Raw genomic sequence first — 19,724 nt, 5'->3', positions numbered from 1 at the left:
ACCCAGTTTACTGCCTTCATGACAGAAATGTCTGTTAATGAGGCCTACTGTTCCCCACCATCATCTATCCCATAGTTTTCTCAGCTCTGATACTTCCCAGTGTTTACCTTATTTCCTGCTATAATATATCCATTTCCTTTCCCTCCTGTGATATTTCTGTCTATGTTCACTCTAATAGTAACTACATTTGATAATCCTCATTACTGTAATAGCACTTGCATTTAATATGCCTCATTTCCTCTCTGTCTTCATTACAGATCAAGTCAATTTATTGATATTTCCATTATTGTTATCTTGTGATGGATTATATTTTACAGTTAACTATCTGGCCAAAAGTAAGTCCCTGTAATCCTACTCCCATTGTTGCCTGCCACTCCTTAATCTCAGTAACCAAAGATTTCATAGGACAGAAATAAACATGATACAATTAAGCTAACCAGATGCTACATGTGTCTATTGTACTGACTGCTTAACATTGTTGGAGAGATATAGATTAGCCAGAACTCTACAGTCCTCTTGTTTATGTGTGGTAGAAGTGTATGCTAGCAGCATTTGTAACACGGCAGCTGAGCCTGACTTTTGAATGGAATTATATCATCTGATATTGTGGCAGTAATTGAAATTGGGTGGAGCCAGATGTCAGTTTTCAGGTTTTTATAATTTCAGAGTTCATTGTTCAAAGCTATAAGCTGTTGAATAATAAAGATTTTACATTAAAATGAAAGTTTATAGTCAGAAACCTATGAATCCAAAGTTTTCTTGTACAGCCTCTTTCTGATAGGATTGTGTTTGTCCAGATTAAGTAACGTTAATAAAGCTAGATTATAACATGTCATTTATGTCAAATAGTATGTTTGCCACTCACAATGCAGTAAGTGATAATATATAAAGTTACATCTTTTATGACATATGGGAGGATAGAAAATTATGAAATCTATATCACATGGGGTCATCCATTGCCAACAGTTCAAAAGATAGATGCTAGAAAACCAGATATAGTGGTCCAAGAAAGGAAGACAAAAGTAGCATTGATCATTGAAATCGCCACACCCAGTGACTACAGTGTCCTGCGTACAGAGACACACAAAGTCATAAAATATCAGGACTTGCAAGCAGAAACAAGAGCAATGTAGAAAAAAAGATTCCTAGATAGATCCAATAGTAGTAGGAGCAATGGGTCTTATAAACAGAGTCTACAATCATATTTAGGTATGTTACCAATACATGTAACTCCATACGAATTGCAGAAGGAGCCATTATTGGGCACATTGCGTGTGCTGCGAAGAGCACTTTTGGCTGACATCAAAGAGTAAAACAATACTAATTTCATTAACTTTAATCGTACTTTGACTTAGGAATGAGGTCCATTCCTGTCATGATACTTTGTTGTGTCTTTCAGCTTTTCATGTGTTAGGAGTCACCACAGCAGAACTCTGGTCCGCTAATGATTGGCAGTAGATTTTTACGTGCCGAGTTGCCGGCCCTGATGCACAACCTTCAATGAAGGTATGCCCATTCACGCATGTCTCCACACAGAAGACGCTCTAGCTGAGAATCGAACTTGACAACGTCTTACTGTGAGGCGACAATGCTACTGCAGCACCACCACCGCAGTCCTGTCATGATACTAGAAACACAAAAGATTTGGAGAAATAAAAAACAGGGTAGTCTGAGGATATAATTATTTTATAAACTAGTTATGAATAGAATTCAATTTACGTAAATCCTCCTTAATGACTACAAAAATGTGGGTACATTTATAACTGGCTTTATTGTAGCCTTAACAACTCAGCCCAGATATTGTTTATCTCTGCGTGACACAGTTTTATATTTAACCTAACTCCTTTCTGGCCTTAGTTTCAACTTAGTCCTGCATTCTACGCAAATGCATTGCAAAGGCACTAAAAACAATGGTACCATGATCAACTACTAATCATAAAAGAATTTTTGTAGAGTGACAAAATAAGACTAAAGAGAATAAAGAAGACTAAAGAGAAGACTAAAGAGAATTACACATTACCGTTAAACTTAAACTTGTGATCAAAACAATTAGTGACACTGTCAATTTATCAAAAAAAAAATGTACAAATAAATTGTATACTACATTTAAGAAAAAAAATCCACTGCCCCAGCCAGCATGCATTGGAGTAGCATTACAAAGAGTCGCTGTCAAGTTGCTTGCTACCCCAACCACGTTTTGTGGTCTACCCTGACCGTGAAATTATCTCAGGGGACAAAGCCCACACAGTAAAATCCTGGTGCTATACCTAAATCTACAACCTCTGCAAAGATCACTGTACCATATTTAGATAATTGGATTTAGAAACATTCTAAGATCCTAGGGGCAAGTCTGCTCTTTGGTTAACTTTGAGACAGCTTGTTTTTTTAGAAATATGCATGGCATGCTCTAATTTTGGACAATCATGCAGCACAGTTCTGATAATACCCAAGTGTAGTGCAGGCATATGGTCTGTTTGCAGTACTAGTCCTGGCTCATAGGTAGAGTGGACAGCTCCCAAAGTTGGTTAGCACCACAGTTCCACCTGAATATTTTCTATACCACAGCATGCATGACAGGAAAATTTCTGTTATGCATAAATTCTTATGGCCATAAATACAGTCATGATGTTCTGTAGGGCTGCACTGTTAATGCACAACCTGAGTTTAAAAATAAAAAAAAAAATAAGATCAGGGTCACGTTCACTGTAAAAGTGGGATAACTCAGAAAATGCACTACAATGCAGGCACATGGCCAGACCCCTAGCCAGCCAGAAATAGCTCCACCTGTTTGTCAGAAATGGTACTACAAACATTTAGGCTTTCTGCCATGCAATGCCTGCAGTACCAATACTGACATATAGTTGGAGTGGTTCCAACCCCACACAAGTCCAAGCACATGCAAGAGACGCACTGTTAAATTAATAGTTTGCATTGGCATGAACACAAATGTAAAATTTCACAGTCCTGTGGCATGATGGGGCACAAAGTTTTCTGAATCAGGTATAGGGCTCCACAACTCTCCATTGGACTACATCTCTTGAAAAATCCTGGAGCCTTTTTTTCACCTTTTGTTTATTTTTTTATTTATTTATATACTTTATTTATTTATTTATTTATTGGACTTGGGCATTTTGCAACCACGAAACATGGGTGTATTTAGAATATGGCCCCCGGTTTAAATGCCACCACTGAAAAACAGTAGTTCATTCATTAATTATGAAGCTAAATGGTGTCATAAAACTGAATCTTTTAACTTGTGATCACAACAATCAGAATAGTTGTCAGATATTTTAGCATAATATTTAGAAAAATCTGCTTAAATAACAAAATAAAATCTAATCTACAGCAAAAGAAAAAAAAACTCTGACCTAGCCAACATGGTTTTAGACGTGGTTCCAACTTCTATTGAAAGTAGTACTTCAGCTTTGAAATATAAAATAGTGTTTACTTTAACATATAAATGTGTGTGTGTGTGTGTGTGTGTGTGTGTGTGTGTGTGTGTGTGTGTGTGCTCGCGAGGGCAAACATGCATGTGTATATGTGTGTGTGTGTGTATATATATATATATATATATATATATATATGAAAAGTATATAAAAATCTAACTCCCACCTGTCTTTAGTTCCTGTTAGATCTATATTCCATGCAAATGCAACATTATTATTAACAGTATGAACTCAGATAGTTTAACAGAAGTCATCTTTGTAGACCTTACAAATCTTTGATTCAGTCTTCCCCATCCCCTTTATTGGCTTTTCCAGAGAAGTGTTGACTTGACTTTAAAGTTATATTCCTAAAAGAACAGTTCAGGTTGTTTCAGAAACATCCTTTTGTTCATAGCATTACCATCCCAGTCGTCCCTCAAAGATCTGTCCTTGGCCCTCTTCTATTCTTTTTTATTCTATTCTATTATTTTATCAACCGCTTTTCCTCATATTAACTAACTTTAACATTATACTATGTGCTGATGATTTTCGTAGCTAGAGAGAAAGCCAAGATTTGTGAACTGTCATTGTCAGATTTCTGTAAAATCTGTAACTGGTTTGACAATAGTAAAGGAAACAAAACAAGTAGCTCTAGTTGGGTAAAGTCCAAACTAGTAAATTAACAATGGTCAATAACAAAGAAATACTCATTCAAAGACATCACAAAACTTCACTTTATTTTTAAAGAATAAAACAAAAACTCCCCAAGCTTTCACCCTGTTACATGATGCTTCTTCAGGTGAATTAAAACCAGAACATAGGATAGCAAAACAATCCAATAAAGTCTATTTGATGTCATTTGATTAAAACAATAAAGTTCTTAAAGGCAGAAGGTGGCATTACTTATCTTTTAATGGTCGCAGTTTTAATACAGATTTTGGAATTACTTGGCGATTTTGACCAGGATATCTATCTGCCTCAAAATATGTATCCATATTTATCCATTTGCATTCATTCTCCGTGGTCAAAGATACCAGATCATCTGCCATCTTCTAGTTATTTATTTTATTTATTTATTTATGTTTTTTTTTTTATTTATGCATTTGAATTTGTTTACGGGGCCAGATCACTGATCAGTTCTGACCAATTTCAGTCTTAGCCCAGGGACAAAAATTGGCCAAGTATACAAACCAGACAAGAGTACAATGGAAGAGAAGTGCTTTGGACACAGTAAATGCAATGTATTACTTTCCAATATGTGCAAACATTTTAAAACATTTGAGAAATTACAGTAGAATAAATTACAGATGTGAAAAGAAGCAAAGGATCTTAGTGACTGAGTTAGAGCGGAGAAGAGTTAAAGTAGACTTAAGTGATGTGTCCTGAGGGATGACAGATGCATTCTGCTTGTGTAACTAAATGTGATTTTAGCAGAGAATGGCACTTGGAATATGGAGATGAGACTTTAATTTCAGATACGAGGCACTCACATAGGTTGAGCCAGAGAAATGAGAATGCATGGTCAGTTATGTAGCTTGCATTACGGGATTTCTGTGTTAGGGCCTGAGTGGTTCATGTTTCATAGATTGTATTTGGGGATATGTCTTATTAGTTTTGAGCTTAAAAGAGAGAATGTTCATGTAGGAGTTTGAATAGCTGAGATCCTAGGAGCAAGTCTGCTCTTTGATTAACTTTGAGACAGTGTGCTTTTTAGTGTTGTGTAGTGGTGTTTATATAGCTCTCACATAATTTGTAAAAACACATATCTGAACTCATGTATTTTCATCTTGTTTACATCCAGTTATGCTGTTCAGTAATCATTTTGATCACACATACTGTACAGTTTGAGTATACTCGCACAGTGTGTGTGTGTGTGTGTGTGTGTGTGTGTGTGTGTGTGTGTGTGTGTGTGTTACTCTGTGCTCACATCACTTAGTGAATTATGAGGATTATTTTATTAAAAATATTGTAATATTTTAAATGCATGCTACAATAGCTTGTGTATTCACATAGTTTGCCTGACAACTTATTGAATAGCAGCATACCGAAAGTCATAATAATGCAAAAAATGTCAAACTCAAACTATCTACTAACAGCATGCATGTCCTACATATGTATACTATGTCAGTGCATAGCCTGTCAGCAAACAATGTCAGTCCCCTATTAGTGAAACCCAGAAATGAGCATGAACATGGATCCTGTAGGGGAGGGAGTCTAGTCTCCCCACAGGTAGTTAAGCAGACATTTTGATTTCAACATTTTAACATTTCAGCATTGTCTAGTCAGTATTATGACATTCAGCATACTGTTATTCAGTTAATTTTCAGAAGTGGGTAACTCAGTTGTGATCATTTTTCCTTAATTACATATATTCATCATCATATTAACTGCATTATTGTACCTTTTTCTCTCTGCTTGTCTTCCCAGACAAAATGAATAAACAGACACACATTACTTCAGTGTAAAGACAAATATTATGTCTTGTATCCTTTGCCTCATACGAATGTAAGATATGTTTCACTATTATTTTGTTTTGTTATAATTGTGATGTATTTGACAGAGAAGTGCATGTTTTCCAGAAAGCAAGACTCAAACGACTGTTGGCTCTAATAGTTCCTCTGATTTGGTCTTGACTTGCTCTGGAGCAGACTTGGTCTGATTTCTGCTACTGTCACTAAGTCTGCCCTTATACTCTCTAATTAAAACCTGTTAGTAGAGATACCAGCCCGCATCATATACACCATTGAACTGCCCCAGGTTGTCCCCATAGGGTTAGGTATGCTTTTTGCCCCACTTCCATCCTGACTACTCATAGATAAAATGAAAGCTGATAGCCTGACTAACTGATAAGGCCTGCTACCTAGCTCTATAATATGATGGGTAACCCGAGTCATTTTCCTTGCCTGCACCCATGTTTTTCATACTACCATCACCCCTAAAATGAAATGCGTGATTGCCCTTTGGTAGGGTCGGTCATGTTATTAGTACTACTTAGTCCCTGAGGTATGCAACGCAACAAGATCACCTGCTGTTGTTAAACATAGGGTGGAAGTGTACGAATGTATTAATAATTGCCACTTGATCATGGCTAAAGCAGGAGATAAATCCTATTTCATCCATGGCTGAGTAATGCGTATTGGAATTATATAGTGGGGTTATTTTAAAAAAGATACTTCTTACCTTTGTTAAAGTAGCTCTGTTATTTACTAGCCTTTTTTCAGTTAATGGATGTCTCATTACATACTCTGCAACAAAAACGTCCTTTTTAAGAATGTGCACATTTCTGTACATGCCTACTCACAGCAAATGGGCATATCTACATTACATATAAGCAATGTTGTACAATTTAAGTGATCATAGTAGCTACACTTTTTATGTGTTTTAACAGATCTCCATTTGCCATGAAACTAGAAGTATTTGTTTATGGTTTTGGATATAATTTCACAGTTTTCTACTACAGACTAGAATGGTTTCAGCTGTCTGCTGAAGGAATCCTTCTGGGGGTGGTGATTGCAGTTTACCACTACAAAAAGACTTCAATTACCTATCAAGCAGGCCCACATCTGGGCTATTTTTAGTAAAAGTGTACAAGATACCTCTCAACTGTCAAGATTTTTGCCTCATGTTTTGGTCTGTCCATAGCCGGCTTTAGGCACCACTGAACCCTGTGGTCACTGAGGGTCCCCTGGTCTTAGGGGTCCTTAATCACAGCAAGATATCTTAGCCTGATATTTTGTAACATGTCTGTCAAAACAAGTGAGTAATAATTAATTACTCTTATTTATATCTCCTTTAAAATTCAAAGATATCTCTGGTTATAGTGACAGCGTTTTGTCAAGTAACAGGCTTCACAATTCCATCACTTATATTTTATTTATTTATTTGTCCTTTGATAACTGGGAAAGTGCAACTGAGCCAATGGACCATTTTCAGTGGAAGCCTGGGGAGATAAGCTCTACAGCAGTTTCAAAAACATTTAGACAGTAGTTGAGTAATTATATACAAGGGGATAAAAACCCGCAACAGATAAAAACCCAAACAGATTGAAATACATTTATAGAAATATTAAGAATACAATATGTACTGGAAGTAGCAAGACACACTAACACAGTATTCTTCTGCCAAAATAGACAGGGGAATCGAATGTGCTGAAGAGGAGTAATGAGCAGGAGGGCAATATTAAAATGATGAGTATGTTATGGGAGGACAAGAGCTAGAAAAATAAATAGTAGTAAGTGTCATCTGAAGAAGCAGAAAAGCATATGTTAGTAGTATGGTATCATTAAAGCGTAATTAAGTAAGAGCTTCTTTTGATTTTTAGGTCATTGCTGCCTGCTAAGATATGGAGCTGTTAGTGACTTTAGGGTGAGAAATGCATAGTTATAGCGATTAGGTGGTCATGCATCTGTTTTGAGGGTTGTGTATGAACAGTTCCAGGTGTCAAATATTTTTTTAGATTCGTCTTGAAATTTGAAAGATTGCTAGTATGTTTGAGGGTTGAGAGGATAGAGTTGCCAGAGTTGGCTAAATAGCTGGGTAGGTAATGATGAGCATTTTGTTTTCAGAGCAAAATGGCCTATCAGGGGTATATGTATGCAATAAGTCTTGTAGGGCTTTGCTTTTTCTGGTTTGTGTATTAATTTGTGGACTAGGAATAGATGTGGGTAAGTGATTTGCTTGGTAATTCAAACCAATCAAGCTGCTTAGGGCTAGGCAGTGATAGGTTCTGTCTGATGAGTTAGTGGCAATTTTTTTTATTTTCTTACAGTACTGGTTTAGTTTATTTAGAATGGCAGCTGGAAGGTTAAGCAGTACTGGGGGACCATATAGTAAAGTGGAGAATAGCAGTGTAGAAGCCAAGAGTTTCCTAGATGAATCAGTTGGATATTTTTTGTTCTATAGAATGCCCCTAATTTTTGATTATTTATTTATTTATTTGATAGCCTCTTGCACATGTAAGTCAAATTTCAGGTTATTTTACCACTGAAATAGTGCCCCTGGCTTAGTTATATCCTAATATAAGCAAACCAAAGTATAAGGCAGTTACCACCACGCTGAAGATAAAATAATTGCACTTTTATTAAAACAGTAGGTAAAACGATATCATAAGTGCTTTCGAGTGAATCCCTTCATCAGATGATAATCTTGCTAAAAATATTGTTTCTATTATAGCACATCATATCCAATCAAATTCAGTAATTTACCCTCCTTTTTGCCAAAGCTGGTTTTAAAGGGACCGCCTCATTCAAACCTGGGGCTTTATCAACTCCCAGTCTAAGAATCCATTGCATCTCCTTATATTCAGTTTCATTTTTCAAATCCCCCATTCTTTGACTCTTTTTTTTACAACACAAATAACCATGACTGCACATACATGCTCTATTCTATTCATGCTTTATGCAACGCTATATGTTTATGTAATGCATTTTGTTCTTTTCTGAACCTTATGTCAGATAAATGTTTAAAAATCCTGTCTTTTAACCTACAATTAGTTTTTCCCACATAATATACAGTACATTGTTGACAGTTAGCAATGTAAACAGCATTTTGAGTATTACAGTCAGCATATGCATCCAGGAAATAGATCTTACTAGTCTTGGGATGGGAGAAACAGTTGTCTTGCTTAATATGCATGCAGGCTTTACAGTGTTGACATGAGGATGTACCCTTTTTCTTAATATTGTAACCCTTGTAGCTAGTTGAAAGGGGTTCATGACAAAAAATATATTTCAAGTTCTTATTTCATTTAAAAATAAGCCTAGGTTGTGTCCCTACAATTCTAGTTATACTATCATCTGTCAGCAGGATTCTCCAGTTATTTCTAATAATATTACATATGCCACCTATGTCACTACTATAAGTTAAACTCATCTGCATCCCCCTGCTGTCATTATTCTCTTGAATGTCAGCACTACTAGGTTGCACCTTTCCCCTATATAACCATGGTTTTGCTGTATATGTTCTATACTGTTTGCTATTTTCAAATTCATTATCTAGTACTTTTTTTGGTATAAACCCTTCTTTGTAAGTTGTACTTTAATGAGTTTAACTGTTGACAAAAGGAGCTCCAATTGGTGCATATTCTAGATATTCTGCAAATTTCTCCTTGACTATGTTTTGAAAAACATATCTGGGGTGCATGCTGTCAAAACTGAGCATACAGTTAGTCAAGTATGTCTTCCTATAAAGTGATGTCTCCACATCACCATCCACTTTCCTTGAGATGAGAACATCCAAATATTCAATGCTGGTTCTGGAGTAGTTCATTGAGAATGTAAGAAAATGTGTAATTGATTCTAGATATGCAACAAAAGATTGTAATTCGGTTATAGTACCTCTCCACAAGAAAAATACATCATCTACAAATCTGTTATAGAACATTAGTTTGTCTTTCCAATCATGATCAGTACCAAATATTACCATGTCTTCCCAGTATGTCAAAACCAAATTGGCGTAAGTACTTACACAGGGCGTCCCCATTGCTATACCTTGTTTGTGTCAATAATATTTTGCCTGACTAAGAAAGACATTGTTCTCCAGTACCGGTCTTAATAAAGAACATACACGAATGTTCTCATCTATATGTATGTCAGTTTTCTTACTAAGTATTTCCCCCATGTCCTCTTAGTTATATCCTACTGACCAATGTTCTCTCCACTAAAACTAATAACATAGCCAGGTTTAGGTACTTGCAATTTCCATGGCTGTTGGGGGGGGGGCTTAATCATCATTGACTGTATGGCGGCCCCACAAAAGATGCATCTGGTTGGGGAAAAATGAGGGGAAAATGTATCAGTTTTCTGATTACACCCTTTAACCTGAACAGGGGTATGATGTCACCCTGTTAAGGATAAAGCTGATAATAATGAACTTGAATAAGGTAAGCACTAGAGAGATCAGTAGCCCAAAGTGACTGATCTCATTGCAAACCTTGGATGTTAAGAAGAGCTGATGCTTCTAATCTTCAGGGATGGTTGTCTGTTTCAGGCAATTTTATAAATACTGATAGACCACCAGACACTATAACTCTCAACTTCTTTGCTCAAGAATTGTGAGCAAAGCCAAAAATAAAAGCGGCTCAAAATAAGTTTTAGATATTTTACTTACAAAGTTAATAGAATAACACATTTTGCAACAACATGCATTTTTTTGCGCAATAAGAAGTATAAAGCTCTGATTTTTTAATTTAATGACTGCCTGTAATCCTGAATGATTTACCAGCAAATCAAACTGTTTACAAAGGACAAAGCAAAAGCATGAGGCAAAATCAGGGACAGTGACAGATACGTATTACTCCTCAATGAGGTAAATAAAAGTGACTATCCCCAGTTGCTGTTTGACAACTGCTAAACAGTTACTGATCTAGTGTGATAGCACCGGTGTTGTACAGTGAGTGTGTGTGTGTGTGTGTGTGTGTGTGTGTGTGTGTGTGTGTGTGTGTGTGTGTGTGTGTGTGTGTGTGTGTTACTGATCTAATGTGGCAGCACTGGTGTTGTAGTGTGTGTGTGTGTGTTAGTTACTGATCTAGTGTGGCAGCACCGGTGTTGTACAATGTACGTGTGTGGGTGTGTATGTGTGTTTGTGTGTGTTACTCATCTAGTTGGCAGCACCAGTGTTGTACAGTGTATGTGTATGTTACTGATCTAGTGCGGCAGCACCTGTGTTGTATAGTGTATGTATGTGTGTGTGTTATGATCTAGAGTGGCAGTAACGGTGTTGTACAGTGTGTGTGTGTGTGTGTGTGTGTGTGTGTGTGTGTGTGTGCTATTCATCTAGTGTGGCAGCACCGGTGTTGTACAGTGTGTGTGTGTGTGTTACTGATCTAGTGTGGCAGCACCTGTGTTGTATAGTGCATGTATGTGTGTGTGTTATGATCTAGAGTGGCAGTACCAGTGTTGTATAGTGTACGTGTGTGTGTGTGTGTGTGTGTGTGTGTGTGTGTGTGTGTGTGTGTGTGTGTGTGTGTGTTACTCCTCTAGTGTGGCAGCACCAGTGTTGTACAGTGCGTGTGTGGGTGTGTGTTACTGATCTAGTGTGGCAGCACCTGTGTTGTATAGTGCATGTATGTGTGTGTGATATTGAATACCATTGTAAAACTTTGAAGAATTGAGTTGCCCATTTAATTATATGGGCCAGTGTGGTTTAGGTAAAACTCCAACTGTATCTGCCAACTAGTACTGTAGGCATTATGTGGATGAAATGCTTGCATTTATCAGTTCTCACACACAGGTAGAGCTCTTGTGAAGCAGCGGGGGGGGGGGGTGCAGAAAAGGAGTGCATGAAATGCCAGTAGTTCTCTGTACAATGCATCATTTCCATACAGAGGAAATGGTGTCAGACTTTTATTTTTACTTTCCCTGTACTGTTATGTAGCACAGCTCCACGACATGCCAGCACTGTATTTCAAGCTGTACATCTGCATGCATGACAGAGATTTCCCTATCAGGCATACTTACAAGTAATGCTGTGGTGGATCAGCTGCATTCAAGGGATCATCAGGTGATACATGGCAAGATTGTCTGTCTTTGCTGTATGGCAGAAATACATAAAGGGACTTAATTGCTTAGAATGTTATTGAATCTCATTACCTGTTTTTGGGATAGCATGCACTGTACAGGGCAGCAATCCTGGTGTAATATCCCAACATACTCACTCCCAAGTATAACATCATAACATCTACTTTTCACATTTGGAATTGTGCTGCAAGATGGTGGAAACTATCCCATAGTGCTACCCAGTTCTGATTCTGTAATAGTATAGAACACTTTCAGAACCACAGTCATTATTCCTGTGTTTTATGCTGCTTAGATGTACTGGTAGACATTTCATTTATGTAAAAAGAAACTTTTACTTTGTGGAATTTGGAAGCATAGTATTAATTTAATTTATATTTTAAATTATTTTCTACAGATATGATTTCACTAAATAGTTTGTGTTTTTTGTCTTTTTCTTTCATAGGAGAAGTTCAACAACATCACCTCTACAAGATTCCTCTCAGTAACCTGGTTGGACGAAGCATAGAGAGACCCCTCAAGTCACCTTTAGCTATTAAGGTGGTTACCACCCCAACATCTAGTGGGGTGACAACAGTTCCTGTTGGACATTCTCTTTCTTTATCACGTATGGAAATTAAAGAAATAGCCAGCAGGGCACGTAAAGAATTGCTGGGTGAGATTTTTTTCTTTCACATGTTCTTCTTTATTGTAAATATAAAATAACTTACTTAGAAGCATATGGTAATTCAGTTCCATATGTGTTTTTGTTCTCTATTTTGCAGATTTAGCTGGAAGTCATTTGTTAACACATAAACCGTTCTCACCTTATTTAAAGCTGAGATTTTTTTTTGTTTTGATTCTGGTCTTTGTTTACATTTTTGGCTTTCATGTCCCAGCTTTGGCTGTAGGGTTTGAGAAGGGATGCTTACAGGAAGTTTCAATGGTCTTAGTCCAGTTCCATCTCAAATTGCAGTTGTAGTCACTACAGCTCTCAGAGTCATTGATTAGTTTCACCTGTACATTTTATCCTCAGAGAAAAGTAGCCTTTCAGGAATGTTATGACCTCACTTGCTACCATCTTGCAGGAAAACATGTAAGCAATACAAAGCTAAAACATTAATAAACAGAAGTTTCTGTTCATTTCATATTTTATTTTGTGTGGCTCTGTTAATGCTAGCTAAGTGCTATAACGTTATACACGACTGCCACTTGCTCTGTAGAAGCATCAGAATGATACAAGTTTCAAACAGTAGTAGAATCAGTCTTTTTTTCGTGTTTTGTTTATTTGATCTCTGAGTACTAGTGAAGAGTAATGGTTTTCTGACCTGCTGTAAAAAAAATATCATATGTGTGACGCAAGCAATAGACTCATTTTAAACAATGAAATTCAAAACTTCCTGTCACAATGGGGGCTGTACAGTGTGGCAACCTGTGATAGTTGTTGTTGTTGTGTCTTTCGGCTTTTCCCGGTTAGGGGTCGCCACAGCGGAACTCCGGTCCGCTAATGATTGGCAGTAGATTTTTCACGAATGCCGAGGTGCCAGCTCAACGTTCAACCTTCATTGAAGGCATGCCCATTACACATGTCTTTCGAATGCCCAACGAACCGCGGGGAGGACATGCAGACTCCACACAGAAGGCACTCCCCACACTCCAGCCGAGAATCGAACGGGAGAACCTCTTGCTGTGAGGCAACAACGCTACCGCTGCACCACCACGGAATGTGATAGTTGTACATACTAATTCTGAGATTGCTTTACTACAGAGTAAGGGGAATATGTCAAGAGACTGCTAAGATTTAGTGTGAATTCACTAAACCTTTCTCTTTGATTATACTTCTCACGGTTACACTATGCAGAATAAATAAAGAGCTGCCCAATTAAGATAACCTTTTTGATGAGTTCAGAAAATATAAACACTGAGTTTTGTCTAACCACTCCCAGCACAAACGCATACAAAAATGTAATAACCTTATTGTTTCCCAGTGATCAGGGACTGAAAGCTTTGACAGGAACCGAATATTGTTAACTATGAGAATGAAAACAGAGCTACATAAAGTAAACTGAAACCAGGAGTAGGGTTGATGATAACACAGTAAATGGGTGGCAAAAACTGGGAGGTATCAGCAGAAGTTTCTTGCAGTCAGAATTTTAGACTCTGGAATTGTCCCTTTAAGGCTCAAACACTTATTTTGCAGTGATAAAGTTATGACAAGATACAGCTGGAATGCATGGCAGATGTGGATTAAAAACTCAGAAAAATACATAAGCAATAAAGCACAAAATGTGTGAATCATATGGTAACCATTTTAAATTTGGAGAATTGTTAAGTGCAAGTCCCAGAATTGCAAGACTGACTGCAGAAATGGGCACTTAAATACAGTAAGTGTGAGATCACTATGTCTCAGATTATTCCTTTTTCTCTGGGTTATGGTAATTTAAGAGTTATATGTAAAGTACTAGGGGTGTGGGAGTGCAGATCACCTACATTTGGACTGCAGTAGTACCAGCCACCAAAATAACTTCAAAACAGGAGAGCGATCGTCAACATTCAGTTTTTTCATAATTTGGAGACTTAAAATCATGGGTCTCAAAATTATAGTAGGAGGCCAGATTGTATGGATATTTCTACACTCTGGGGAGTTTTAAGGTACTGTTATTTATTTTATTTTATATTATTTTATTGTTGTTGTTGTTGTGTCTTTCGGCTTTTCCCGCTTAGGGGTCGCCACAGTGGAACTCCGGTCCGCTAATGATTGGCAGTACATTTTTACATACCGAGTTGCCGGCTCTGACGCACAACCTTCAACGAAGGTACGCCTGTTCACGCATGTCTCCACACAGAAGACGCTCTAGCTGAGAATTGAACAGGACAACGTCTTACTGTAAGGCGACAACGCTACCACAGCACCACCACTGCAGTTTGTATATTAATGTTTAAAGTGAGTACTTTTAATTTACATTACATATTTCATACTGTATTTTGATGTAAAGTAGGCATTCTACAAACAGTCCTCCCTCTGTCTTCAGAAACTAAATGGATCAGTTAGAGCCACATAGTTACAATCTTCCAGTCTAATGTGAAGGACATTCACTTGGACTGAATCCCTTTGTCCTTTGAAGCTAAAGTGGTTATTTAGTTTTTGCTATTCTTTAGAGCTTGAACATATTGAATTAATTAGCAAGCCGACTAGGAACAGCATGACATCACTCAGTCAATTTCAGTTCTCATGCCAGACTTAATGAAAAGATGGCATTTGTAACCGTTATACAAGTAGCTATGGCCTAGTAAGCAGTGGAGGCGGAATACACAAGATACAATGTGATGTTGGTTGGAATGGAAAATAAAGTTTAGCAAGTTAGCAATCTGAAACAAAGTATAATACGGCAGAGCAGAAGTTCTCTGTTCACACCTCGATGGTTGCATGAACCAGTTCACTCATCACAGTATCCAGCAGTGCAGCTAATATAACAGTGATGTATTTATAAACTTTATTATGGGAGGTGGAGGGAGAAGGGTGGGCAGTGGTGCAGGACAGCAGTCCACTTCTAAATAAAAAAAACATTTTGGTTGTATTTTACTTCTAACTATCTGTTGCAATGGCTGCTGTTATTTCAGAAGGCACCATGCTTACTGTTCCCATCTGGTGTCTGAGAAAGTCATGCCACTGATAAAAGGTATATTCTGGAAACCATAAATCCAGTGTATAGAATTTAGTTTAAAATTGTTAAATACAGTCATTTGTTCCATTCATGAAGAATGTTATTTTAGAGAACCAGATCATCTAGAACCAATTTTTATACTGCCAAGCTGATAGCCCAGATTCCAAACATTGGCAGGAGGTCCTCACCATCTCCACAGACAGGAAAACCACCAACAAAGTAAGTCGTAGGAGGATGGGGATAGGCTAACACTGCATGGAATACAGTCTGTGATCACTGCTGTCACACAATCTTACCATCTAGGATCATTGCTATCACCCAGACTTCCCATCTGCGATCACTGCTGTCACACAGTTTTACCATCTGGGATCATTGCTGTCATGCAGACTTACCATCTGCGATCACTGCTGTCACACAGTCTTACCATCTGTGATCACTGCTGTCACACAGTCTTGCAGTCTGTGATCACTGCTGTCACACAGTCTTACAGTCGTCAGTGATCACTGCTGTCACACAATCTTATAGTCTGTGATCACTGCTGTCACACAGTCTTACAGTCTGTGATCACTGCTGTCACACTCTTACAGCCTATGATCACTGCTGTCACAGTCTTACAGTCATTGATCACTGCTGTCACACAGTCTTACAGTAATCAGTGATCACTGCTGTCACACAGTCTTACAGTCGTCAGTGATCACTGCTGTCACACAATCTTATAGTCTGTGATCACTGCTGTCACACAGTCTTACAGTCTGTGATCACTGCTGTCAGTCTTACAGCCTATTATCACTGCTGTCACAGTCTTAGTCAGTGATCACTGCTGTCACACAGTCTTACAGTCATCAGTGATCACTGCTGTAACTCAGTCTTATAGTCTGTGATCACTGCTGTCACACAATCTTGCAGTCTGTGATCACTGCTGTCACAGTCTTACAGCCTATGATCACTGCTGTCACAGTCTTACAGTCAGTGATCACTGCTGTCACACAGTCTTACAGTTGTCAGTGATCACTGCTGTCACTCAGTCTTATAGTCTGTGATCACTGTTGTCACACAGTCTTACAGTCTGTGATCACTGCTGTCACAGAGTCTTACAGCCTATGATCACTGCTGTCACACAGTCTTACAGTCTGTGATCACTGCTGTCACAGTATTACCATCTGTAATCACTGCTGTCACAGAGTCTTACAGCTTATGATCACTGCTGACACAGTCTTACCATCTGTGATCACTGCTGTCACACAGTCTTACACTCTGTGATCACTGCACTGGAGTTTAAGGTAAAGTATGTGTTGTATGTAGAAAGTCTGAGTGAAGAGATAGCCTTTAGGTAAAGGTTATGATAGGTGAGTGGCCAGGTGTCTGGAATGCTACAGATCCATGGAAGGGAGAGAGAGATAGATCTAGGTGTGAATGCCAAACCAAGTAAAAGAGAATATAATGCATATAGAAGCAAACAACACAAAATGGGCAAAAAATGTAGATTTACTTTGAAGTTTAGGAAAGTGATGTTTAATTTACAGCAGGGTGAACTCACTGAAGGAAGAATTTACTGGTGGAGTGTCACGTGTGAAGTGTAGGAATTGTCACCATTGAGATGAGTGTTACGTGTTATGATACTGAACAAATAAACTCAGCTCTGGAGATCAGGACAGAAGGCCAATGACATGGGTGGTAACTTTGTGATAGGGAAGGGCATATAGGAAATAAAGCATAGGCTAAATAGTATGGCTTAAGGAGAGTCAGTAAGTAAAAGAGGTCAAATATTTTCAATCTGTTTTTTTTTCTCCGTGTACATCAATGGATGTGCTTCATTCACTTCAGCTGAGTGTTTTGGAATGGCACCTCCATTTTGCCAAGATTGAGCCAAGTTTTAACCTTATTTCCATGATCAGCACCAATTGCCCATGTCCAAGAGAGATGGGAACCACCGAGGTGAATTTACGATTACCCATCCAATCGTCCAGATTGCATTTGAAGAGGACCAATGAGGTGCTCTGCTTAACATGAAGTGGGAGTCTGTTCCAAAGATGTGGTAACTTCTGGGAGACAAAGCTGTCCCTCCAGCAGATTCTAGTAATGTCACATACCAGGTTAAGGCCTTTAGAGTGAGTAAACTGTATACCATTTGACTTGCGGATATGCAGCATTTCTAATACAGCAGGATCAGAGAATACCTTATATGCAAGGCAGAGATCACCTCTGAGTAGTCTGCAAAGAAGAGAATAAATTGACAGTGATTTCCGACAATCCACATAGGATAGATGTTAAAAGACTTGCAAGTGCTTGGAAAGACACATACCAAAAGGGGCATTGTACTCAATTATTGGCCTGATGAGGGAATAGTACAGGGAGGTTATAACTTCTTTTTTTTTCTGGAGGCAGTGTCCTTGCTTATGAGCTGAGCAATATAGAATGCCCTTCTTACCACTGTGGAGACTTGGTGATCAAAGGTAAGGTTGCCATCAGTATGGTAAGGACGTTTCATATTTTCCCTACTATTGTGCAATCTTTGTATTGGTATATCAAAGTAGCATGGGGTGTGTAAGTGCATGTGACTTGCCCTCCACCCAAAAAAAACATGTTTTTCTGTTTTTTAGTTGTTTTCTTTTTTGGGGGGAGTATTTGGTGGGTTCACTGAAATAATTGTCTTTCAATTCTTTTTGCTATATATGGTAGCTGTTAGATAATATATTTGCATGTATATAGGTAGACAGATATAAAAAAATCAAATGGCAAAAATGTCACACAGGCAAACCATTCGGTAAAATCTGCAAGAAAAAACACTGGCAGTTCAGAGTTGTCACTGTGCAGTACCTTAAACCTCCTCTAATGCAGGCCTTTATGGTATTTGGAAATGGACAATTAAGGACACAAAGTATTTTGGGTAGATAGCTTCTGAATACATATGGCCTTTTAAGTAATAAAAGCAAACACCACTACATGTGGACATAAATGTTTCAGCCTTTTTATTCACCTTAGAAGAACAAGGCAAGTGAATAGTTTGGCAGAACTTGAGAAACACAGGGTTCTTAAACATAGCTGATACCCATAATCATTATGTGCCTGCAAAGTTTCTCAACTAACATCCAAACCAAAGGAACAGTTGCACAGACAAACCATTCAGTAAAAACTGCAAGAAAAAGCCAGCCAAGCTAGAGTTTTTCACTGTGTGATACCTTAATCCTCCTATAATGAGTTCCCATGGGATATATGCAAATGATCCCTTAAAGACATCAAGAGTTTCAGCTACATGTCTTCTGCATACCCATGACATATCCCAACTAATATCCAAGCAAAAGGGTAAAAAGATCACGCAACAAACCAGGATTAGGGTTGTTAAGGACAAGGAGGTTTAAGGTATATACAGTTGACCTACATTGACAACACACCCCTTAGAGCTGACCCAGTAGTCAGGGACTTAGGAACACACATAGTAATATAGCCTTTGACCATCACATGTCTACAGTAGTGAGGAAACCATTTTATGTTTTGCAACTTGTAAATAAAGGTATGACATCTAAGTCCAAGGAAGTCATTGTTCCACTGTATTCAGCATTTGTCAGACCTATCATTGAGTACAGTGACCCATTTTGATATGTACCTAACCAGGCATATCTAACAATTGGAACGTCCTCAGAAGTTCTTCATTAAAAGAATACAGGGCGTATGTCCTATGCAGACTGCCTTAAGGCCCCATCCCTGTATTCTGTCTCCTACAGGCTTTTGAGGGGAGATCTATGCCTGACACACGGTATTGTCAGACCGCACTCTGATGGATCTCCTGCATATCCACAAAATAAATAGCACCAGAATTATCCATTCTAAAGACTTAATCCTTGTCTGTGATATAAATAGGACCTGCTGGAGAGACAGGTATGTATCCCAGAGAATACCCCCGTCCATGGAACAGGCTCCCCATCCATGTGAAGCAGAGTTCCTCCCTAACTCAATTCAAGTGCATCTTGGACAACTGGATGAGGAACAGGAAATTCATCCCTGGTTTGGCACCTATGTCTTTAATGGACACAGGTAACCTGCTTGTAAATGTTTAATCTCCCAAGCCCCTGTTTATGCTTATCATGGGTATCTGAACTTGTCAGAGATTTGGGATGCATGGCTAGGCTTAAAATGGCCCTTGT

At 38.2% G+C, this 19,724-nt stretch overlaps 1 protein-coding gene across 1 annotated transcript in view; it reads left to right on the top strand.

Annotated features, from left to right (window-relative positions):
• The window catches only part of GARNL3 (GTPase activating Rap/RanGAP domain like 3), a 3,522,664-nt gene that overhangs the window by 3,316,467 nt on the left and 186,473 nt on the right, over positions 1 to 19,724 (top strand). Inside the window, exon 28 of the mRNA XM_044057887.1 lies at positions 12,384 to 12,593. Coding sequence (XP_043913822.1) covers positions 12,384 to 12,593 — 210 coding nt within the window. The remainder of the gene's footprint in view (positions 1 to 12,383; positions 12,594 to 19,724) is intronic.

Source organism: Protopterus annectens, chromosome 16.part0 (genome assembly GCF_019279795.1).
Source record: "Protopterus annectens isolate FY-2018-M chromosome 16.part0, PAN1.0, whole genome shotgun sequence".
NCBI lineage: Eukaryota > Metazoa > Chordata > Ceratodontiformes > Protopteridae > Protopterus > Protopterus annectens.
Note: the sequence above shows the minus strand (reverse complement) of the source record. Positions and strands in the feature narration are given on the sequence as shown.